Genomic DNA, 25,455 nt, shown 5'->3' on the forward strand with positions numbered 1-25,455 from the left:
TGTACCACATCTCCTGTTTAAAGTGTGCGCATCCCTAAAATATCAGTGACACCCAGTACACATTTTCCGTATACAGTGTCCATTGCGAACAGTTAAATTATCTGCGCCACATCTCCTGTTGAAAGTGTGTGGATCCCTAAAATATCAGTGACACCCAGTACACTTTTTCCGTAGACAGTGTCCGTTGCGAACTGTTAAATTATCCACAAAACATCTCCTGTTTATAGTGTGCTCATCCCTAAAATATCAGTGACATCCAGTGTACTTTTTCCGTAGACGGTGTCCGCTTCTGACAGTGACCTTACCAGGGCCACATCTGCTGTGTAACCTGTGCGCTTCTAAAATTTATCTGTACCATACAATTTAATTTTTCCGTAGACAGTGTCCGCTTCTGAGTGACCTTACCAGGGCCACAACTGCTGTGTAACGTGTGCGCTTCAAAAAAATTCTGTTACATAAAATTTCATTTTTTTCATAGACGGTGTCCGCTTCTGACAGTGACCTTACCATGGCCACATCTGCTGTGTAACGTGTGCGCTTCTAAAATTTTTCAGTGACATACACTGTACTTTGTCAGCTTTGCAACCATACTCCCCCCGGAATACAAAGACTTTGGTTTTCTGGAAGCAGCTCGGTGGGTCATGGGACTAACGCCACCAGATCGGCAGTCGTCATCGATTATGGTCAGAACTACGACGGTATCTGATCGTCTTCGAACCTCCGACTTTCATTTTTGAATGATGAAAATATTTTTGGCAAATGCTTTCGCTTTGGTTCGTCTTGCACCGGTCCAAGAATTTAACCTCTAGCGGCACAATAGGGATGCAACCGGCCATCCCTCTTATTCATGGCCCCAGTTCCGAAAACCAACAAAATAGAACCGGAGTCCTATTCCATTATTCCTAGCTGAAGTATTCAAGCAACCCGGCCTGCTTTGAAAACCGTAAATTTTTTCAATGGTCAGCTCAGCAGTAGGCCCTCAACCATAATTTTTTACAGGGTCATCTCACCAGCAGGCCTTCAACTACAATCTTTTACAGGGTCAGCGCAACTGAAGGCCCTCACCTGATTATATCTGATAGGTAATTTCCACACATGCTGCCTTGCTTGGATGTGGTAGCCGTAGCTGTTTCTCAGGTTCCCTCTCCAAATTCAAACCATGATTCCCCCGTTACTCATAGTCTACATGGTTTGAGCTGAAAATAACCTCGGAAGTTGATAGGCCAGACATCCGAATGGATCGTTGCCGTCAAGGGGTAGAGCACCCGAGCATCCCGATGTGTTTGGCTCAAGCCCCCTAGCACTATGGTGCTCGATCAAAACTACTCAAAGGAGATTTTTTTAAATATCAGCTGTTTAAGAAGGCAATGGCACTTGCAGTAGCGCCACGACCTTCACTTCGCTCACCAAGCACAGTACCTTGTATACTGGATGTGCTTAGTAAGCAGCTCAGCCCCACTCACTTCTATGGGGCTGATGTGTCTAGGCCATGTGACCGATGAACGGGAGATCCGGTGGCCTAGGGAAATCTGTAAGAAGGCCGCAGCACTACAATGAGTGCCGTTTCCTTCTCAAACAGCTGATCAGTTGGGGTCCTAGTGTTGAACCCCACCGATCAGATACTGATGACTTATCCAAAGGATAGGTCATCAGTTAAAAAATCCTGTAAAACACCTTACCCGGTAGGATACCAGCGCTGTACATGTACGGCGCTGATATCTGGGTCTGAAATCCCAGCGCCATACAGCATTTGCCAGATTACCTGCAGGGGTCCAGCAGTCACTGATAGCCGGACCCCTGCTGTATGCGCCTGCATTCGTGAAAACAGCGCTGACCGTGGCACATGCGGGATTCTGCCGGGTGCAGGTGGCTATTGGGGGCAGGGAAGGCAGCCTGATGCCTTCTGTAGGCATCGTGGCTGCCTTCCGTGACAGCCTATGAGATCCAGGAAGCTGTAAGTGAATTACAGTGACTAATACACTTACAGCCAATGCATTACAATACAGAAGTATTGTAATGCATTGTAAAGGGGATCAGACCCCCAAAAGTTGAATTCCGAGATTGGGACAAAAAATAAAGTGAAAAAAGAAGTAAAAAATAAAAGTTTTACCCAAAAAATGCAAAGTTTCAAATAAAAAAAAGTTTACTTTTTCCTAAATAAAGTAAAATAAAAATTGTAGACATATTAGGTATCGCCACATACTTATCGACCGGATATAAAAGTATCACATGACCTAACCCCTCAGGTGAACACTGTCAAAAAATTTACATAAAAACTGTTTAAAAAAAACTATTTTTTTGTCACCTTACATCACTAAAAGTGCAACACCAAGCAATTAAAAAGTAGTATGTCCACCAAAATAATACCAATCAATCTAACCGTCACCTCATTGCGCAAAAAATGAGCCCCTACCTAAGACAATCACCCAAAAAATAAAAATAAATATTGCTCTCAGACTATGGAGACACTAAAACATGATTTTTTTGTTTCAAAAATGCTTTTATTGCGTCCGTAACTACCTGCTCTAAAAAATTTTTGTCACATTACATCACAAAAAGTATAATAAGCAAGCGATCAAAAAGTCATATGCGCCCCAAAATAGTACCAAACTGTCATCTTATCCCGCAAAAATGATACCCTACCTAAGACAATAGCCTAAAAAATAAAAAATAAACTATGGCTCTTAGATTATGGAGACACTAAAACATGATTTTGTTTTCGTTTTAAAAAAGATATTATTATGTAAAGCTTAACTAAATAAAAAAGTATACATATTAGGTATTGCAACGTCAATAACGACCTGCTCTATAAAAATATCACATGATCTAAACCCTCAAATGAACGCCATAAAACAACTGCCCCAAAATCTTTTTTTGTCATCTCGCATCACAAAAAGTGTAATACCAAGCGATCAAAAAGTCTTATGTACGCCAAAATGGTCTGATAACCGACATCTCATGCCGCAAAAAATGAACCCCTACCTAAGACAATCGCCCAAAAAAATACAAATAGGGATCTCAGAAAATGGCAACACAAAAACAAGATTTTATTCTGTTCAAAAATGATTTCACCGTGTAAAACAAAAATAAAAATGATACAGTAAGGACAGGGATCTGAAACAGCTGCAGATGAGCCAAAGATCACTACAGCTGTCCCAGATGTTGTTTTTGTTCTTCTGAAAAGCTCTAAGTGAAAAGCAGTGATTTATGTGGTAGTACCACAATTCCCAGCCAACAACAAGCAGCACAGAAGGGCACAGGTCCTCTCTGCAAGCAGTCACCAAGTTAGAATGTCTGCCTGCAGAGAGGCACCAACGGTTCTTTCTGCTGCATAGCGCTGCCATTGACTGGAGCGTTGTTCCAGCCAATCGCAGCGCTGGGAGGGGACATCAGTGTCTGATGTCCCCCCCCTGACCTCGGAGATGACAGGGGCTGATGTAATCAGCCCCAATCACCTCCGTCCCAGCCACCAGCAGCACCACAGATTGGCTGATGTATAGCATTGCACCAGCCAATCGCAGCGCTGGGAAGGGACACCTGTGTCTGGTGTCCCCTCCCTGACCTAGGAGGAGACATGGGCTGATGTCATCAGCCCCCTCCCACCTCTAGCCAAGCCCCCCCTGCAGCTCCATTCATTGCAGGCGCTGCGATGGGCTGGTCTTCACTAGCCAATCGCAGCGATCGGGGCTGCAGGGGACAGAATAACTACTATTCTCCTTCAGCTAAGATGGCTGACTGCCGATTAGTGCAGTCAGCTTACTTCGGTCACCGCAGGATTCGCCGCGTTGACTGGAGTTATTTTCCGGCGCGCTTCTCTAGTCATGCTTGAAGTCAAGGGAGCAGCGGCCTCCTTGCTTCAAGTCAAGATAACCACACCCCCTTCCCTGCCCCTTCGCTGTGACTGACAGCCAGTAGCTCGGCTGGCTTTGCCGAACTCTCTGCATAAGCGCTGTCAGTCACAGCGAAGGGGCAGGGAAGGGGGCGTGGTTATCTTGACTTGAAGCAAGGAGGCCGCTGCTCCCTTGACTTCAAGCATGACTAGAGAAGCGTGCCGGCAGGGGATAAAAGAACGTTTTCTGAGCTTTAGCCGCATCGGCCTTCAGGCAGAAAATTATCGTTAGAAACACACTGCTGGCGGCTTGGGATGACTTTTGGAGGTGACAGGGTCCCTTTAACCGCCTCCGGACCGCCTAACGCAGGATCGCGGTCCGGAGGCGGCAGCTCTGCGCAGAGTGACGCATATACACGTCATCTCGCGTGAGCCGAGATTTCCTGTGAACACGTGCACACGCGCACGCGTTCACAGGATCGGAAGGTAAGCGAGTGGATCTCCAGCCTGCCAGCGGCGATCATTCGCTGGCAGGCTGGAGATGCGATTTTTTTAACCCCTAACAGGTATATTAGATGCTGTTTTGATAACAGCGTCTAATATACCTGCTACCTGGTCCTCTGGTGGTCCCTTTTGTTTGGATCGACCACCAGAGGACACAGGTAGCTGTGTAAAGTAGCACCAAACACCACTACACTACACCACACCCCTTCCTGTCACTTATTAACCCCTGATCACCCCATATAGACTCCCTGATCACCCCCCTGTCATTGATCATCCCCCTGCAAGGCTCCATTCAGAAGTCCGTATGATTTTTACGGATCCACGGATACATGGATCGGATCCACAAAACACATACGGACGTCTGAATGGAACCTTACAGGGGGTGATCAATGACAGGAGGGTGATCACCCATATAGACTCCCTGATCACCCCCCTGTCATTAATCACCCCCCTGTCATTGATCACCCCCCTGTAAGGCTCCCTTCAGACGTCCGTATGTTTTTTACGGATCCACGGATACATGGATCGGATCCGCAAAACACATACGGACATCTTAATGGAGCCTTACAGGGGGGTGATCAATGACAGGGGGGTGATCAGGGAGTCTATATGGGGTGATCACCCCCTTGTCATTGATCACCCCCCTGTAAGGCTCCATTCAGACGTCCGTATGTGTTTTGCGGATCCGATCCATGTATCCGTGGATCCGTAAAAAACATACGGACGTCTGAATGGAGCCTTACAGGGGGGTGATCAATGACAGGGGGGTGATCAATGACAGGGGGTGATCAGGGAGTCTATATGGGTGATCACCCCCCTGTCATTGATCACCCCCCCTGTAAGGCTCCATTTAGACATTTTTTGGGCCCAAGTTAGTGAAAATTGTTTTTTTTTCTTACAAAGTCTCATATTCCACTAACTTGTGTCAAAAAATAAAATCTCATATGAACTCGCCATACCCCTCACGGAATCCAAATGACATTTATATTCCAGACTTCTTCTCACGCTTTAGGGCCCCTAAAATGCCAGGGCAGTATAAATACCCCACGTGACCCCATTTCGGAAAGAAGACACCCCAAGGTATTCCGTGAGGGGCATATTGAGTCCATGAAAGATCGAAATTTTTGTCCCAAGTTAGCGGAAAGGTAGACTTTGTGAGAAAATACAAAAAAAAAAATCAATTTCCGCTAACTTGTGCCAAAAAAACTCGCTATTCCCCTCATTGAATACCTTGGGGTGTCTTCTTTCCAAAATGGGGTCACATGTGGGGTATTTATACTGCCCTGGCATTTTAGGGGCCGAAAGCGTGAGAAGTCTGTGATCCAAATGTCTAAAAATGCCCTCCTAAAAGGAATTTGGGCCGCTTTGCGCATCTAGGCTGCAAAAAAGTGTCACACATGTGGTATCGCCGTACTCAGGAGAAGTTGGGGAATGTGTTTTGGGGTGTCATTTTACATATACCCATGCTGGGTGAGATAAATATCTTGGTCAAATGCCAACTTTGTATAAAAAAATTGGAAAAGTTGCCTTTTGCCAAGATATTTCTCTCACCCAGCATGGGTATATGTAAAATGACACCCCAAAACACATTCCCCAACTTCTCCTGAGTACGGCGATACCACATGTGTGACACTTTTTTGCCGCCTAGGTGGGCAAAGGGGCACACATTCCAAAGAGCACCTTTAGGATTTCACAGGTTATTTTTTACACATTTTGATTTCAAACTACTTACCACACATTAGGGCCCCTAGAATGCCAGGGCAGTATAACTACCCCACAAGTGACCCCATTTTGGAAAGAAGACACCCCAAGTTATTCCGTGAGGGGCATGGCGAGTTCCTAGAATTTTTAATTTTTTGTCACAAGTTAGCGGAAAATGATTATTTTTATTTATTTTTTTCTTACAAAGTCTCATATTCCACTAACTTGCGACAAAAAATAAAAAATTCTAGGAACTCGCCATGCCCCTCACGGAATACCTTGGGGTGTCTTCTTTCCAAAATGGGGTCACTTGTGGGGTAGTTATACTGCCCTGGCAATTTAGGGGCCCTAATGTGTGCGAAGTAGTTTGAAATGAAAATCTGTAAAAAATGGCCGATGAAATCCTAAAGGTGCTCTTTGGAATATGTGCCCCTTTGCCCACCTAGGCTGCAAAAAAGTGTCACACATCTGGTATCGCCGTACTCAGGAGAAGTTGGGCAATGTGTTTTGGGGTGTCATTTTACATATACCTATGCTGGGTGAGATAAATATCTTGGTCAAATGCCAACTTTGTATGAAAAAATGGGAAAAGTTGTCTTTTGCCAAGATATTTTTTTTTACCGGACTGTGCAGGATAAAAGAACATGGTGTGCTGCGTTTTTGTATGCTTTTTTTGTAACTTATACGTCAAGTGGGGGCATAAAACATGATGTTACCTTGCCCAGTGCGTCTTATAAATATTATATATTGCCTGTAAAATATAAATAATTTATGTTTTCTCATTTTTTTCCCAGAAGGAAGGCCCAAGTATGAAAAAAATTAGGAATTGAATCAGGAAATTCTGGCCTCTTTCAAACGAGCATGTACAGTGCAGAAAACATTCTTAGGGCTCATGCAAACGGCCATTGTGCATTATAGGAGAACGGAAAGTACGCATTCGGCACGTAACTGAGCTGAACGGAGCCTACGGACCCTATAGACTATAATGGGGTCCGTTAGGTTTCCGCTCAGAGTAAGATTTCTGAAGAAGAGACAAAAGTCCTGTGTGCACAACTTTTGTCTCCGCTTCAAAAATCTTCCTCTGAGCGGAAACCTAACGGACCCCATTATAGTCTATAGGGTCCGTAGGCTCCGTTCGGCTCAGTTACGTGCCAAATTCGTACTTTCCGTTCTCCTGCTTCTATAACGGAACAGAGAACGGAAAGGCTGAACGGTGATGTGAAATCTGCCTTAGGGACAGTCCCTGCAAATTCCGTACTGTTGAGCAACTATGAGATACCAATTTTGTATAGTTTATTTTTGTAGTTTTTTTGTCATAATCCTCTTTTATGTTAAAAATACTATTATAATTTTTTTTTACATATTTTTTTTGTGTGTACTAATTTGTCACACAAGGGGACTTCAATGTGTGATCCTTTCATCACTTACGTAATACACGGCACTTTTATGTAGTGCCGTGTATTATGTCTGGCAGACCCAGAAGCCATAGTGAGGCCTTTGACTGGTAAAGCAAACCGCCTTCTCTCAGTCTAAGGCCTCATGCACACAACCATTCAGTTTTTTGTGATCCGCAAAAAACGGAAGCCGCCCGTGTGCCTTCTGCAATTTGCGGAATTTGTAGAAATACCTATTCTTGTCCGCAAAATGGATAAGAATAGGACGTTATATTTTTTTTTGCGAGGCCTCGGAACGGAGCAACGGATGCGGACAGCACACGGAGTGCTGTTCGCATCTTTTGCGGCCCCATTGAAGTGAATGGGTCCGCATCCGAGCCGCAAAAACTGCGGCTCGGATGCGAACCAAAACAACGGTCGTGTGCATGAGGCCTAACTGCTTAGATGCCTCAGTCATATTACAACCATCTCCGGCTGCTACTACTACGATGCCTGCCCCAAAACTACACTGAGGTGCAGGAATTAGACCTCTCCTCGATGAACATTTACGTCAGGGTGCAGGACAGAGGCGGTTCCCATCTGATATACGGTATTATATCCAAGGAACACAACATAAACGCCTGCCTAGTGTAAGCCCCATTCTTCAATACCGCATGGCTGCAGTTCCCATCGTATTCAATGGAGAGGTGACTTGCCTGGTGCATGGCTCTCCCTTTAAGTATATGGGAATTCACTGGAATTCTAACTGATTTCACTGGCGAGCACAGCACGCATGCTGGGAGTTGTAGTGCAGCTATAACTGGCGCAGCATAGGTCGGATACCACTACTATGTGCACTGTATAGCCATTATTGAGTGTATATAGGGGATTATCATGTATTAGATATGGGTTTTACGCCACAGCAATGCGAAAAGACGGACGTCTCCTTAGCAGAAGGGAGTAAGGGACTGCCCTGCAGTGACGTCACCCTCGTGGAAAGGAAGTGGTGCTGGCGCAGCAGCCGGAAGAGGGTGGTGCGCATGCGTGCTGGCTTTTTTGGCGCACACGTGTCTCGATTGCAAGGGTCCGAGTGTAGGTCTCCGGGTCAGACGTACGCGGCGATCCCGGTTTCGCCATGTTGGTGCTTTTTGAGACCGCGGCGGGATACGCCATATTTAAGGTAATGTGGGTGCCACGTCAGAGGAGCTTGTAAGGTCGCGCGTGTAGGTCCACGTGCCGGCTCCCCTCGTGTCTTCATGTTATAGGATGATGAGCGGCTGGCCGTGTTCACACCATTAGTCGGCAGCAACCCGATAGATATGGGGGATGTGTTAGTGCGGGCTCTGCAGTGAAATGCTGCCAGCTACAAGCATGCTGACCCCGAGGCCCACCTTCTGCCCTCACCCAATTTCCATATTGATTTTAATGATTGAATGTTAACCCCTTTTAATGATTGAATGTTAACCCCTGCTATACTTTAGACTTTGGGATATTGAGTGGTTGGAGCAGTATGTGTTATGCATGTTCCTAGTTCTAACCCTTGGGCTGATCCACCCCTCCTCATGGCCACAATTAAAGGGGTTTTCTGTGACTTTACAACTGAGGACCTGTTCTCTGGTCATCAGTAGTGAATTGTTCAAAGCTTCTGATTTAATACTGTACAGAGATCCGTCTCCATACAGTATTTGGCTACTTTCACACTCTCGTTTGGTGCGGATCCGTCATGGATCTGCACAGATGGATCCGTTCAGATAATACAACCGTCTGCATCCGTTCAGAATGGATCTGTTTTTGTATCATCTTTAACTTAGCCAAAGCGGATCAGTCTTAAACACCATTAAAAGTCAATGGAGGACTGATCCGTTTTCTATTGTCCTAGAAAACGGATCCGTCCCCATTGACTTACATTGTGTGTCAGAACGGATCCGTTTTGCTCACTTTCTTCAGACTGATACCAAAACGCTGTAAGCAGCATTTTTGGTGTCCGCCTCCAAAGCGGAATGGAGACTGATCGGAAGCAAACTGATGCATTCTGAGCGGATCCTTTTCCATTCTGAATGCATTGGGGCCAAACTGATCCAGTTTGAACGCTTGTGAGAGCCCTAAACTGATCTTGCAAACTGAAAGCCAAAACGCCAGTGTGAAAGTAGCCTTAGAACGTATGGGCTCCGATTAGCTTCAGCTCCGAGGTGCCAGTCAGAACTGAAGCAGAGTTCGGTTTTAAAGTGGTTTTCTACTTTAAAAATAAACTACTTAACAAAGTCACACTCAACTTTGCAAATAGCTTTGGCATATTGGAGCCTATACATTTTCTAGACAGATTATGAAGATGGATCTCTGAACAGTATTAGGGCCCATGCAGACGGCCGTATGAACAGGTCCATACCTGTTCCCTATTTCAATGGGGCCTCAAAAGATGCGGACAGAACGCTGTGTGTTCCTGTTCCGTCTCTCCATGGAAAGGATAGAGCATGTCCTATTCTTGTCCACAATCGCGGACAAGAATAGGCTTTTTCTTTTATGGTTGCAGCCATGTGTTGTCTTCAAATTGCGGAATGCACACAGCAGGTATCCATGTTTTGCAGATCCGCAAAACACTAAGTCCATCTGAATAGGCCCCTAATCCGAAGTTTTAAATGAAGCGACTTGGATGTAGCATCCAAAACTCTTAGTTTATTACTATCTGAAAGGTGGGAGTCCCGACACCCAGGGCCCCCACTGATCAGCTGTTGGAGACGGCACCTGTGCTTACAGTAGCTCTGTGGCCTTCTCTCAGCTTTTCCTAGGCCAGTTATGTCACATTCATGTGTCACGTGGCCTAGTTGCAGCTCAGCCACATAGAAGTGATTGGGGTAAAGCACGATACCAAGCAAAGCCACTATACAATGTACGGCACTGTGGTTGGTAAGCGCAGAGAAGGCCGCAGCACTCGCAGGAGAGATGGTGCCTTTTCAAACTGCTGATCGGCAGGGGTCCCAGGTGTCGCACCCCCACTGATCGAAAACCCTTTTACTGCCAGGAGAATCGGGTATTATTCGGACTCCCTTATAATATGGCACCACTTTCAAGTTTTTTTCCAGGGCTACTTTTAAGTTCCCAGTCCTCCTCTACCTGCATACCATGGAGGGGATCTAGCATATTATAACGTAGGGGTGGGCGGCATAGGTGATATGCGATATAAATTTGTGCATATTGCCAGACTGCGATATGACCACGGAGCGGCAGTTCCGATCAGAGTCCCAGCAGTGTAATGCTGGGGCTCCGATCGTTTACCATGGCAGCCAGGACGCTACTGAAGTCCTGGCTGCCATGGTATGTCAGTGAGCAGCATTATACTCACGTTCGCCGTGGCCGCCGGGCACTCCTTCTGTCTGTGCGGCGCATTGCTAATGCTTATAGCTCACGTGCGCTGTGGCCGCCGGGCGCTCCTTCTTCTCATAGGTCTGTGCGGCGCATTGCTAATGCTATAAGCATTAGCAATGTGCCACACACACAGACAGAAGAAGGAGCAGCCACGGCGCACGTGAGCTATAAGCATTAGCAATGCGCCGCACAGACAGAAGAAGGAGCGGCCACGGTGCACGTGAGTATAATGCTGCTCACTGACATACTATGGCAGCCAGGACTTCAGTAGCGTCCTGGCTGCCATGGTAACCGATCGGAGCCCCAGCATTACACTACTGGGACTCCGATTGGAACTGCTGCTACCAATGATTGGGGGGGGGGGGGGGGGGAGAGAACCCTGTGGCCACTGCCACCAATGATTAATACTGGGGTGGGTTTGAGTTACCAGAGGGGGCTGATAAGAGGGAGAGGCTAGGGGGGGTGGATCAGAGGCTGGCTGGGGTGTGGATCAGAGGCTGGCTGCCATGGTCAGCTCCCTGCTGTTGTGTGCACAGAGCAGCAGGGAGAGTGTAAAGTCCTATTCACCCTAATAGAGCTCTATTAGGGTGAATATGACAAGGGTTCTAGGCCTTAAGGGGTCTAATAGTTCTTAAATAAAAAGTAAAAAAAAAATAATTTAACCCCTAACACCCCCCCCCCCCCCCCCCGCCAATTTTTTTTTTAAAACAATATATTGCGATATATATCGCACATGCTTAACATTATATCGCAATATAGATTTTAGGCCATATCGCCCACCCCTATTATAACGTATGCTTAAAGGGTTTCTGTCATGAGAAATAACGTTATGTAGCTGGCTGACATTAGCGATGTGCTAATGTCAGCAGTATAACATTATGCTATATAACTCCCTGCCTGCTAATGAAGCCTCTAGGTGCTATTAGGGCATTGCTTCAGCACCTAGAGGCTCGGTCTACGCACCCTTTGGCACGCCCAGGTCCAGTTGATTGACTTTCGAGTTCTCCTCAGTGTCCCGTAAATTCCGCGCCGTCCCGTTTAGTATTCGGCGCAGTGAGTGAAGGACGAACGTGCTCCTGCTGCTGGCTTCTTCACTGCGCTGAAGGAAGGAAGTCGGCAGCAGGAGTGCGTCCTTCATTCACTGCGCCGAATACTAAACGGGGCGGTGCGGGGTTTACTGGACGAAGAGAACTTGAAAATCAATCAGCTGGATCTAGGCGTGGCAAAGGGTGAGTAGACCGAGCCTCTAGGTGCTGAAGCAACGCCCCACTAGCACCTAGAGGCTCATTAGCATATTATAAAAGTCTTTATTTTGAGAGAACGGCGCCAGGCAAGGAGTTATAAAGCATACTGTTATGTACTGCTAACATTAGCACATCGCTCATGTCAGTCAGATACATGACGTTATTTATCATGACAGAAACCCTTTTAAAAGGGGTTGTCCAAGATGAATAATCTCAGACATTCTCCCGAATGGCACTGGGAAAATAATTGTCTGGATGGAGTGGGAGCCATAGTGGAATTTTTTTAGCGGGTGTGATAGAAAAATGAAATATATCTATGTATGTCTGGCATTGCTGTGGCTCTATAATGGGAGAAAAGCAAAAGGAAACTTGGATGTTTCCATTGAAATAAAAGTAAGAGAGTCAGGGACAAAAGTGAGGTTTATGTTCTCCTCTATCTGGCTGACATTATTAGATCACTTGTATAGAGCTGAGCTGTAGTACCTGAGGACAGTCACTGCCGGTATCTCTGGCTGACTGCTCCTCCCGTTTCATTCCACTCTCTATATCCAGAAGAGCTAAGTTCTCCCTGTAGTTCCTCACCAACGCCTGTATGTGTGGGTGCAAAGACGGCTTCGCTGTAGGCTCCGTATGCTTGGGTTCATACAGTATTTCATGTAGGCACCATGAAGCAGCTTAGTCTTTCTGCTGTCTGCATGAGGCCTTATGGCTAAAGAAAAACGCTTGTTCTCCCAGGTATGCCCATTGTGTGACCGTAGTAAATACAGCAGAACTGCATAGCTGTGACCAACCTCTTCATTAATAATTCTTGCTCTTTAATCGTTTGTCATCTTATTAGGTTCTAGATGAAAGTAAGTTGCAAGAAGTGGACAGTATATGGAAAGAATTTGAGACCCCGGAAAAGGCAAATAAAGTGTAAGTCCAAGAACCTCCACCAAGTGCATCTTATCTCCTGTTGTATCAGCGTTCTGTGAAACGGGTTGAAGAATTAAAAATTCCTCACGTGACGTTACATCATATGGTCAGTCTAATGACTGCACTTCAGTAAATATATAGACACATGGGTCTCCATTCCATGGTTATGGTGGGGGTGGAGTCTGTCATCCATTCTCTACAGCACCGAGCAGTTGTCCTGTCCAGGATCTGCCAGTGATGGCTCCATAAGTGATTAGATTCATCATCATTACCTCACTACCTGGCCACATACATGGCAGTATCTATTTCTTAATACTTGAAATAAATCAGATTGAGCTGACTCCCCTGTAGATGTTCTGCGGCGATTATTAGACCAGCCGTGTCACTATTTCACTTGGCTTTCCTTGTTTTTTAGAGTGAAGTTAAAACACTTTGAGAAGTTTCAAGACACGACTGAAGCGTTAGCAGGTATGTCCTTCTTCTGCGTTTGTGCCCTTTTTAATATTGACTGTTGCCAATGATGGATTTTCCTTAAACTGAAACACAATGACTTTAACCGAAAGTTTCGTCACTACCACTGAGGCAACATATTTTTTTTTTTCCTTCTATGACTTGGAAAGGATGTGTCTAAACTACTTTGAACCTTCAAAGGGATCCTGTCACAGTGCAGGCCCATGTGAATGCTAAGAATGGGTACCAAGTGGGGTGAATTTGTGGACACTTAATGAGTCATTAAGGGGCAGAGTTTCAGGGGAACAATGATATGGCCAGTCATTTGTTTCATTACCATCATAATTCTAAGGGAAAGAATGAGGAAGAAGCCATCTACACCAGCCATTGCCTTAGCTGGTGTCTTTATTTATACTGTGCTGCCCTGTTATAGGAGCAGACAAATGGAAATGATGAGATTTGTCACGACTGACAGACCACACTGACTTTAAAAGGACTTGTCGCCAGGAAATTCATGGTTTACTGTGCAGTATCCTGGGCCTGTCAGTTATTTAATTGCCGGAGGGGCTGGCAGAGGAAGGAGCAAGGATACACAGACTGAATTGGGCCCACCCTCAGTGCACGTAACTGCACAGTAGCATTTAGATTAACGCCTTGTTGGCGCTGCTATGTGAAATTACGTTGGGGGGTTAAAAGCTGGCACGTGCTCGCAGGCACCTGGGACTAATGAATGCAATCGATGATGATGTCGATCGTATACATTTAACTCCTCAGGTGCTGTCGTGAAATGTGATCGCAGCATCTGGGAGGTTAAATAGGTTATCCAATCCATATATTGGACCCCCCCCCCAGAATGCCCAGGCTCCTCCGCTAGAGCATACTTACCTGCTCCCCAGCACCCGCTTTCCTTTGGATCTCTGCATGGCGCCCCCTGCATCTCCTTGTCGAGCAGATCAAAACATCTGGCGATGAGGGGAGCAGCCAATAGCACGCCACGATGGTGACTAGCCTCCCTAGCATCACGAGTGACGCTAGGGAGGCTGGTCACCATTGTGGCCTACCTACTGCATTGAAGTCTGAGAGAAACAATCTAATGATTGCTTGTTATATTTCCCTGTTTTTCAAAATATAAAAATTCAAATCGCCCCTTCCCCAAAATGAAAATAAATACTTAAACAATAAAAAGAAAACATCTGGGGGCGTGGCCAGCCGCAGGAATGTACAGACGTGCTTGAGGGAGCTCTGCTCCACGCTATCTCAACTCCTATCATCCTGATCTTTAGTCACAATTCCTCAATACAGAGGCAGGTGGTCGGACAGACCCCGGGGATGCAGTATGGCAAGGAACAAGTCCCTCACAGCAGCAGAGAAGCTAAAATTCTTTGCACGCACAGAAGCCCAAGTTGGTGCTGACTCACCATCCTGACCTTCCTCCCCGGAAGCTGCAGATCGAGTAGCGGGAGCTGAACCTACTTTTAAACATTGTGCTGTGGTTTGCTTTCCATCATGGGATGCGGAGCATGACACGATAGAAAACAAATCTGTCCCCCATTGACTTTCAATGGAATTTATGACGGATCAGTCTTGGCTATGTTAAAGGTATTGTAACTGGATCCGTTCATAATGGATGCAGATGGTTGTATTATCAGTAACGGAAGCGTTTTTGCTGAACCCTGCCAGCTCCCGCAAAAACGCTAATGTGAAAGTAGCCTTAAACGAAAAAAGGTAAAACCAACAGCTTGCTGCCAAAAGCTAGGATTTACATTGACTTGGTTTTTTCTTTTCTTTTTGTAACATTGGGTTATGTCCTGATGTCGGGTTCCCTTTAAATGCAATTTCTTCTATAAAAATCTGTGCATTTTATAAATGAGACTAAAGAGCCCTTTTAATCAAATTCTTTACTTGTACATTTCTCAGCGGCTACTGCTTTGGTAGAAGGAAAGCTCGGCAAAAACCTAAAGAAGGTACTAAAGAAAATCGCAGCAAAAGAAGCACATGAACAGCTGGCAATTGCAGATGCCAAGCTCGGAGGTGTCATTAAGGTATTGATCTGGAAATTAGAAGACATTTTACACGTGTTTTCTTTAAGAACATTCTTTTCTCATGGAGTTGAGAGGATCTGCTGATTGGTTTTTCTTTCTATGTTCATAACTTTAGGACAAGGTGAACATCAGCTGCGTGCACAGTGCCATGGTGACGGAGCTCATGAGGGGTATTCGCAATCAGGTCGATGGACTTATTACAGGACTGTCAACTCGGGAAATGGCTGCTATGTCCCTTGGCTTGGCACATAGGTAGCTTACCTGTATTCTACTTAGCCCAAATGTGATTGATGGATTGAAAATTATTATTATAATTATTATTATTTATTACTTGCCGATGATGGAGTTTAGTTGAGCTGAATATCTATGATTTCATTCAACATTTCGTCACTACCACTGAGGCAACCTTTAGAATGTGTATTAGTCCGCATAGTACCTTTTGCATGGAAAATAGTGCAAGCTAAGCTGTAAACCAGCCTCCTTCTGTCATATCCCCAGAACCACATGTATCTAGCTCTGTATTTGATTACTGTGAGTAGTGTACTTCTTACACTCCCTTCTTGTATCTCCACAGCCTGTCCCGCTACAAACTAAAGTTCAGCCCTGACAAAGTGGATACAATGATTGTACAAGCTATCTGTAAGTATCTAGTTGGTAAAAGTATAAATTGGCGGTGATGAAACTTACTGCTATTAAAGGGAATCTGTCACCTACTTTTGCTGTATGAAACGGTGTATGTAGTGCTGTGTAACATGATTAAAACCTTTGTCTGGTTGGTGAGCTTTCAAAACAAAACAAAAGTAGGTCATAGATTTCCTTTAAGGTGTTTGGTTATTTTCCTAACTTGACTTTTTCCTCCAGCCCTTCTAGATGATCTGGATAAAGAGCTGAATAATTACATCATGCGTTGCAGAGAGTGGTATGGCTGGCACTTCCCCGAGCTGGGCAAAATTATCACCGACAACTTGGCATACTGCAAGTGTTTGCGGGCTGTGGGTGAGTTAACATTCTATGCCTGATATCTTATCCCAGAGTAAGACTTTACATGTGCCAAGGATCAAGACAATGAATGTTCCCAATGATTGGCCCTTTGTAAGGCTACTTTCACACTAGCGTTCGATCGGATCCGTTCTGAACGGATCCGATCATAATAATGCAGACGGAGGCTCCGTTCAGAACGGATCCGTCTGCATTATTTTAGCATATAAAAGCTAAGTGTGAAAATAGCCTCGTACGGATCCGTCCAGACTTTCAATGTAAAGTCAATGGGGGACGGATCCGCCCGAAGATTGAGCCATATTGTGGCATCTTCAAACTGATCCGTCCCCATTGACTTACATTGTAAGTCTGGACGGATCCGCACGCCTCCGCACGGCCAGGCGGACACCCGAACGCTGCAAGCAGCGTTCAGCTGTCCGCCTTTCCGTGCGGAGGCGAGCGGAGCGGAGGCTGAACGCCGCCAGACTGATGCAGTCTGAGCGGATCCGCATCCATTCAGACTGCATCAGGGCTGGACGGCTGCGTTCGGGTCCGCTCGTGAGCCCCTTCAAACGGAGCTCACGAGCGGACCGACGAACGCTAGTGTGAAAGTAGCCTAAGGCTGTTGCTGATCACCCATTGGCCAAGCAAATACGTGTTGGGCGATTGCCTCTCATATTTGGCAGCACATGGCTCTATGTAACCAGGAATGTGCTGCCAGTGAACATTGAATCTGTATGGGGATGTACGATTGTTGATCCCTGTGCAGAGGGGATGATTACTCCATGTAAATGTGGCTGATTGGACAGTTTGTTCCTAATTATTGCTGCGTTGAGTTCTAACTACCCTGTTCTTGCTTGTAATGGGAGCAGTTGACTGGTGTCTTTACATTTCACGTGAACTTTTGCACTGACTGTGGGTTTAATAAAATGAAGGATATTTAAAATGACCACAGTGATAAGTTACAGCTCCATTTTGGCCAATGATGATGACTTTATCTAATTGCCTGATTTTACTATGAAGGCAATTTCAGTCACTACCTCTTCTGAGGCCAACCACTGAATGCTCACTTTATTAGAGACACCCATCTAGTAATGTATTGGACCTCCTTCAGAACAGCAGCAGTTTGTTGCATAGATTCCACTAGGGCCGTTTTGAAATCGCTCTAAGAATACTATCCCATGCAGACAGGGTAGCTTTTCGCAGTTGAAATTAGATGGAGGTACTAACACATTCTGCAACACTTGTACAACTTGTCCCACAAATGCTCTTTTGGATTAAGGTCTGAGGACTGGGAAGGGCAGGAATTTAAGGAAACCTCTGTCATGTTCATGTCTTGCTCTGCCATGATCAATGAACTTATAAGCCCTACTGTCCAAATGTCTATCCACAGGTGTATACCTAGAAGGCATTCCCCACACCATTAGGGTCCATTCACACGTCCGTGTTTTGCGAATCCGCAAAACACGGACACCTGCAATTTTCGGACCTCATATCTCACACTATAATAGTAAATGCCTTTTCTGGTCCGCAATTGCGGACAAGAATAGGACATGTTCTATTTTTTTTTCAGGAGCGGAATGGCGGATCCCAGAAATGCGGCTTCGCATCCGATCCAGCCCCATTGAAAGTGAATGGGTCTACAAATTGCGGAATGAATGAGGACCCAAGTTACGAACATGTGAATGGACCCTTATTCCGCCAGCACCATCTGGTGCTGGCGGAATAAGGGTCCATTCACACGTCCGTAACTTGGGTCCTCATTCGTTCCGCAATTTGTAGACCCATTCACTGTTGACACCTGACAGGAAGGGTTCATGCAGATACAGTGGATATAAAATGTCTACACGCCCCTGTTAAAATGTCAGGTTTCTGTGATGTAAAAGACAAAGAATAAATAATTTCAGAACTTTTTCCACCTTTTTTAGGCCTCATCCACACGACCATTGTTTTATTCCGTGTCCGTTGCGCAGTTTTTCGTGATTTTCTGCGGACCCATTGATTTTCAATGGGTCAGTTAAAAACTCGGCTAATGCACCGTTTGCCGTCCATGATCCAAGGTTCCAGTCTGTCAAAAAAAATATAACCGGTCCTATTATTTTTGTGGAAAACTGTTTGCGGCCCCATTCAAGTCACACAAGATTGTCATCCGCGTCCGGTTTTTTTTCCTATCATTTGCATGGCAAACCTGTCTTAGACTATTTTTTACATTCCTTTTTATTCTGGTGGTCCTCCAAAAATAAAGGAAGACAAACGGAACCCGATTTTTGCGGAACGGAACACAACAACGGTCGTGTGCATGAGGCCTTAATGTGACCTATAAACTGTACAACTCAATTGAAAAACAAACTGAAATCTTTTAGGTGGAGGGAAAAAAACTAAAATAATGTGGTTGCATAAGTGTGCACACCCTCTTATAACTGGGGATGTAGCTGTGTTCAGAGCGAAGCAATCACATTCAAAATCATGTTTTAATAGGAGTCGGCATACACCTGTCATCATTTAAAGGGCCTCTGATTAACCCCAAATGAAGTTCAGCTGCTCTAGTTGGTCTTTCCTGAAATGTTCTTGGGCTACTTTCACATTAGCGTTCGGGGCTCCGCTTGTGAGTTCTGTTTAAAGGCTCTCACAAGCGGCCCCGAACGCATCCGTCCAGCCCTAATGCATTCTGAGTGGATGCGGATCCGCTCAGAATGCATCAGTCTGGCAGCGTTTGGGCTCCGCTCAATGTAAAGTCTGGACGGATCCGTCTGAGCAACTTTCACACTTAGAATTTTTTCTACAATATAATGCAGACGGATCCGTTCTGAGCGGATCCGTCTGGGCAGACCCCAGACGGATCCGCTCTGAACGCAAGTGTGAAAGTAGCCTTAGTCGCATCCCACAGCAAAAGCCATGGTCCACAGAGAGCTTCCAAAGCATCAGAGGGATATCATTGTTAAAAAGGATCAGTCAGGAGAAGGGTACAAAAGAATTTCCAAGGCATTAGTTATATCATGGGACACAGTGAAGACAGAAAATATGGCACAACAGTGACATTAACAAGAACTGGACGTCCCTCCAAAATTTATGAAAAGACTAGAAGAAAACTGGTCTGGGAGGCTACCAAGAGGCCTACAGCAACATTAAAGGAGCTGCAGGAATATCTGCCAAGTACTGGCTGTGTGCTACATGTGACAACAATCTCCCGTATTCTTCATATGTCTGGGCTATGGGGTAGAGTGGCAAGACGAAAGCCTTTTCTTACGAAGAAAAACATCCAAGTCAGGCTACATTTTGCAAAAACACATCTGAAGCCTCCCAAAAGCATGTGGGAAAAGGTGTTCTGGTCTGATGAAACCAAGGTTGAACGTTTTTTACATCACAGAAACCTGACATTTTAACAGGGGTGTGTAGACTTTTTATATCTACTTCATCTGACCAGGCGAGGTTTCTTCACTGCTCAGTCATCCAGTTTTGCATTCTTTTGCTCACTCGAGTCGTGCCTTTCTGATTCTCATAGACAGCAATGACAATCAAACTTATAGTCAGCATTTCTAACCCATCCGTGCTAAGGGGATGACAAGTTGTAAACAGGCAGGTGTCTCATAAAGTGGCCATTTAGTGGATTTGTGGGATGCGTTCAACGAGCCATCAAAATGCTGTATCTTTCCTAACAACTATTTTTACTGAAATGTTTACTTTTTGTCATTAAATAGGAGACAGGGTTAATTTTGCAGCCTTTGACCTCTCTGAGATCCTTCCAGAAGAGGTGGAAGCTGAGGTGAAAGCTGCTGCAGAGATTTCTATGGGAACAGAGGTGTCGGAAGAAGATATAAATAATATCTTGCACCTATGTGATCAGGTGAGTGTCTGCTTCTGCTGATTTTATTCGATTATGGCTACTGTGTTGGAGCCCTAGTAACTGCATGATATCATTAATTGCAATGGTTGAAGGTGCAGCCACAATGGAAAACAGATCTGTCTCCCATTGACTTTCAGTGGAGTTCATGACAGATCCGTCTTGGCTATGTTACAGATAATACAAACGGATCCGTTCATGACGGATGCATGCAGTTGTATTATAACTGATCCGTTTTTGCAGATCCATGACGGATCCGCCCAAAACACGTGTGAAAGTAGTTTAAGTCATTCTGCTTGCTGTTAGGCTATTGGTGCTATGCCCGTTAGATTACATGTGTAGTGTATTACTCATGTTTTGCTATCAAACCATATGGAATGTAGGCATTAAAATGAAAAATGGTGGAAACATGAAAGAATAGGTTTATAACTAAGCATGTAGGTTTTCATCATGGCTGTAAATAATATGCACATACCTGCCATTGATTTAGCTTATGCTTTTTTTTAGGTAATAGAAATTTCAGAGTACAGGACGCAGCTGTACGATTACCTCAAAAACAGAATGATGGCCATAGCGCCAAACCTTACTATCCTAGTAGGGGAGCTGGTTGGTGCCAGACTCATTGCCCATGCAGGTAAGTCAAGTCTTCTGTGCCTTTAATTTCAAAGCCTCGCATTACTTCTGTGGTCAGTGATGAAGATTACATTACATTGCCTGACTTTCATGATGCCATTTCTAGTCACTACCTCTTCTGAGATCACAGAACCCTCTGCATTTGCTTGCAGTATTTTTAGTTATTTATTTTCGCTCTTATTTCGGGGATTCCTCATGTATTTATTCTTGTCATAGGCTCCCTCCTGAATCTGGCGAAACATCCAGCATCCACTGTGCAGATCTTAGGGGCTGAGAAGGCACTGTTCAGAGCTCTGAAGACCAAAAGGGACACTCCAAAATATGGTCTTATTTATCACGCATCCCTTGTTGGGCAAACTACACCTAAAAATAAGGGCAAGGTGAGTTGTATTCTGTGACTTAAGGGGAAGCAAGCATCTGGTAATCAGTCACTCGGTCATTGCTTCCAACTGGCCATTACGTATCTACCAAGCTCTTGTATAAGCGGATTTAATGAAGTATTCAAGTGGTCTTAATGCTTGTCAAGATCCCGATACAGGTCTACAGAATTAGTTTAATTGTGTCTTACGTCTTAAAGGGGGAAATCCAGTCTGAATGGTCTGGTGTCTCATGGATATTTGTGAAAGATCACAAAGGTGAAGTCTGATCTCGGACCACTTCTGATTTCCAGAATCTTTTTCAGGAATGAAGAATTTAAATTTGATGACCAGCACTGTACATGTATGGCGGAAGGCATAGCTTTAAATATGGCACCTGCTTGCAAAGGCAGTTGGGCACCATAGCTGCTGGGTTTCTGCTGTTCTAAACAGCGTAGGCCTGGGCCTAACGTCTAAATTCAACCCTCTGAGATGCTGTGGTCAAATGTGACCACTGCATGAGAGCGCTGGCTTGGAACGGCTTCTCCCCCCTTGGCAATCAGGGATACTGTTCGTTTACACTGATGGCTGGGGTTCAGAAGAAACTCAGTGTATCAGAGGTGTAGGTCCTGTGGAGGCCAGCAGGTGGCATGGTTCCATATGATAACAGCAAATGAGGCTTACAATGCAGTGCTAATTCATTGCAATGTAAGCTAAAAGTGGTCTAAAGTTAAAATAAAATAAAAAAATAGAAAAATTCAAATTACACCCTCTTTCCCCAGAATTAAAATAAAAAATAAAATGCACAGTCTCCACCCCATATGCCAAACTATTAAAATCTAAATGTATTTATCTCGTACGATTATCCACCATAACAGAACAAATATCAAAATGGCTAATACGCAATTTTTTCATTGCTTCATTACCCTTCAAAAAATGCTATGAAAAGTAATCAGAAAGTCATACACGCTCCAAAATAGAAATTGGTTACAAATCATGTGTTCATTGCCATTTTAGGCTGTATGCACATTTTGGAGATGGTTCTTTATGTAGCTTGGATGCTTTTCTATACAGTCGCTAACGCAAAGTATACAATAAACCTAGCTGGGAAAAACATATATTTGTGTGTAAGTGCAATGAGTGTACTTTATTAGTTGTAGATAGTGTCTGATATATGAAAATAAGAAGCTTACTGACTTATGATGTTCATAGTCTGAAATGTTTCCTTCATTACCAATTCCTCTTTATTCAGATTTCACGTATGTTGGCAGCCAAGGCATCACTTGCTATCCGATACGATGCTCTTGGTGAGGACACAAATGCAGAACTGGGGATAGAGACGAGAGCAAAGTTGGAAATACGTCTACGACACCTGGAAGAGAAGGGGGTAGGTACTTTGTGCAGCTGTGATTTCAGTCTTGTAGTCTGTGATGATGACTTAAGTTAATTGCCTGAGGTTTCTATGAGGGCAATATCAGTCACTACCTCATCTGAGACTTGCCGTAGATATATGCATCAGAGATGTAGCTATATGATCCGGTGCTAATTTGTTCTATTATTCATAGCTGAAGAGAATTAGTGGCACCGGGAAAGCACTTGCCAGAGCTGAGAAATATCAACACAAAAGGTAGAAAAATGCTCTATAAACTGCAGTGTGTGTGTATACATGTGTATATGAAAATGGTGAGCACTTGAGTCAATGCTTTTCAATGTGTTACTAGACTCCAGTGCTCAATTGTTTTCGACAATAAGTCAAACAACTTGTAGAAAAATATGTAGAGTTAAAACCTGCTTTGATTATTCAATGCAACTGAGTTTTTAATTATTATTTTTTTTCCTGCTTATAGTGAGGTCAGAGTTTATGACCCATCTGGAGATTCCACCCTGCCCTCTGTTCCCAAGAAGAGGAAGATTGAAGAGGTGGAGGAGGAGGAAGAACAGCCTACTGAGGTCAAAGTGAAGAAAGCTAAAAAGCCAAAAATTGAACCGGTTGAAGAAGTAGAAGGTATTTGCTGGGATAACGTTGATATTGACCATTAAACTACTATTCTCAGGAGACTGGTTTGGTTTGCTCTGGTGGGACTTTAGTTACAAATGTTGAGACCATATTGTGGTATCTTTGCAGAAGAACCAGAAGTCGAAGAGACGCCAAAGAAGAAGAAGAAAAAGAAGAAAGAGATAAAGACTGAAGAGGAGGAAGAACTACAGGAAGAAGCACCTACTACTAGCACAGCTGTTGAGGTGAGTGTCTGTACAGGTTAACCAACTACATTTGTGACCCATTTTTGTTACAGCGGTGCCGTAATATACTTTCACACTCTTATGGACTTTTTGCATTGTTTCCTGTTAACAGCCTTCCAAAAAGAAAAAGAAAAAAAAGAAGGTAAAACAGGAAGATGATTGAGGACTGAACTTTTTCTTCACAAAGCATTGACAATATCCATTTCAAAATCGGACTTTACAGAACTGGTTTTACCAGCCGTTTTCCAGGATTCCTGTTAACCCTGCCTTTGTCTGTACCATTATTTCTAAATGAACAAAGCTGTAAAACCTTGTCATTTTTTTTATACAGTAATGTATGATATGCACATCAGAGTTGAGAACTTTTATATTGGTGGTCTGTCAGGCTGCATAGACTTTATTCCTTTATTTTTGTGTATGAGTAGATCACATGAATACAGACAGTAACCTTTCCTGTCTTAATGAAACACGTTTACGAAAGTCATCATTCTGTGCTCGTTCTATTAAAAGGGATATCCAGGTCTTAATAATCATGACAGATTCTCAAGTTTCCAGTCAGTGGGGGATACACTCTGGACATCCTCAATGATCAGCGGATGAAAGATGCTATGGCACTTGGGGGGGGCGGGGGGGGGGGGGGACAGCCACTGTACGAATACCAAGGACAGCCACTGTGGACAGTGGACAGCCACTGTCCACTACCAAGGACAGCCACTGTACGAATGTACAGCACTGTGCTTGGTCCACAGTGCATTTCCAAGCATTGTGGCCCCTTCGGTTTGATGTTGATTACCTATCCCAGGGATCAGCAACCTTTGGCACTTCAACTGCTGTGAAACTACAACTCTCAACATACACACTTACTTTGCTATTCTTGTAACTTCCATATAAGTGAAATGAGGATTCTGGGAGTTGTAGTTTGACAGCTGGAGTGCCAGACGTTGCTGATCCTTGACCTATCCTGAGGGTTGGTCCTCAGTATTAAATGCTAAACAACCCCTCAAACCACTTTTTATTTTTTATGTTGTGAACAGTTGTGGAACAAGTTGGAAACTTTGAATAGAAAGGGAAAGTCCAGTCTAAAGTTTTTGCTTGTGTAAATGTGACCGGCATGGTCCTTTTCCCTCTGTGTGCAACTTTGATACAGCGAAATGTTTGTTGTCTTGGGGGGGATTTCAAGTAATAGACCAGGTTCTCCCAGGTAAACAACTGCTTCTGCAGAGTTTTAGGGGAGCCCCAACATTCACCAACCTCAGTAATTGCTTTGCAGCTATTGATGGTATCATTTGCTTCGGCAGGCTCTTCCAAAGTGAGGGAGATTGTTGTCACTGGATCTCCTGATTTGAAAAATATGTTTTGGCTCTGCAGTGTGAAAAAACTTAAAGGGGTTGTGCAGGCAGCATATAGTGATAACCTACAGTTGTGTCCAAAATAATAGCAATCAGATATAACTACAGATATTTCTACATGGCAAAGAATTTACTAGCAGGTGTAGTAGAGTAATAGAAATCCAACAGTCATGACATGCATGCTGCTGATTCTCTGTAATTGAATCACTAATTGAAAGGGGCATATTCAAAATAATAGCAGGGTGGAGTTCAACGAGCGAGGTCATTAATTCTTTGAAAAACAGGTGGGAATTATTGCCCTTTTTTAAGGAAGGAAGGCAGCAAATGTTGTACATGCTGGTTACAGTGCATTTCTCTGAAATTCTGAGGAAAATTGGTCATGCCGGACATTGTTCAGAAGGACAGCGTACCGTGATTAAAAAGTTAATTGGAGAGGGGAAAACACAATGAAGTTCAGAAAATGATAGGCTGCTCAGCTAAAATGATCGCAAATGCTTTAAAATGGCAACCAAAGCCTGAAAGACGTGGAAGAAAGCGAAAAACCACCATTCAAATGGATAGAAGAATAGCCAAAATGGCAAGGACTCTGACAACAATCAGCTTCAGGAAGCTAAAATTACCTGTGAGTACTGTTAC

General features: G+C 44.4%; 1 protein-coding gene and 3 non-coding genes across 4 annotated transcripts; all 4 read left to right on the forward strand.

Moving 5' to 3' along the window:
- Positions 1 to 8,435: 8,435 nt before the first annotated feature.
- NOP58 (NOP58 ribonucleoprotein) lies at positions 8,436 to 24,006 on the forward strand. Its single transcript, XM_044303664.1, has 15 exons — positions 8,436 to 8,587; positions 12,853 to 12,929; positions 13,345 to 13,397; positions 15,297 to 15,421; positions 15,537 to 15,673; positions 15,996 to 16,060; positions 16,283 to 16,417; positions 20,098 to 20,243; positions 20,748 to 20,874; positions 21,090 to 21,253; positions 22,482 to 22,616; positions 22,795 to 22,856; positions 23,077 to 23,234; positions 23,355 to 23,470; positions 23,583 to 24,006. Exons 1-15 carry the CDS (start codon positions 8,543 to 8,545, stop codon positions 23,631 to 23,633), a joined length of 1,596 nt encoding a protein of 531 aa, XP_044159599.1. The 5' UTR covers positions 8,436 to 8,542; the 3' UTR covers positions 23,634 to 24,006.
- On the forward strand, positions 13,434 to 13,522 carry LOC122945906. The gene has a single exon (XR_006391175.1). It is a non-coding gene; the product is annotated as a small nucleolar RNA SNORD70 (small nucleolar RNA).
- On the forward strand, positions 15,746 to 15,833 carry LOC122945907. The gene has a single exon (XR_006391176.1). It is a non-coding gene; the product is annotated as a small nucleolar RNA SNORD70 (small nucleolar RNA).
- Positions 17,376 to 17,453, forward strand: LOC122945917. Its single transcript, XR_006391185.1, has one exon. It is a non-coding gene; the product is annotated as a small nucleolar RNA SNORD11 (small nucleolar RNA).
- Positions 24,007 to 25,455: the final 1,449 nt, after the last annotated feature.

The sequence above is a fragment of the Bufo gargarizans genome, chromosome 8, assembly GCF_014858855.1.
Source record: "Bufo gargarizans isolate SCDJY-AF-19 chromosome 8, ASM1485885v1, whole genome shotgun sequence".
Taxonomy (NCBI): domain Eukaryota; kingdom Metazoa; phylum Chordata; class Amphibia; order Anura; family Bufonidae; genus Bufo; species Bufo gargarizans.

Excerpts from the sequence above, each read along its gene's own strand:
- NOP58 (XM_044303664.1), top strand. The coding sequence starts at position 8,543 with ATGTTGGTGCTTTTTGAGACCGCGGCGGGATACGCCATATTTAAG. Across the intron at positions 12,930-13,344 it reads CCGGAAAAGGCAAATAAAGT|AGTGAAGTTAAAACACTTTG; the intron begins GTAAGTCCAAGA and ends CTTGTTTTTTAG. Across the intron at positions 13,398-15,296 it reads CACGACTGAAGCGTTAGCAG|CGGCTACTGCTTTGGTAGAA; the intron begins GTATGTCCTTCT and ends TACATTTCTCAG.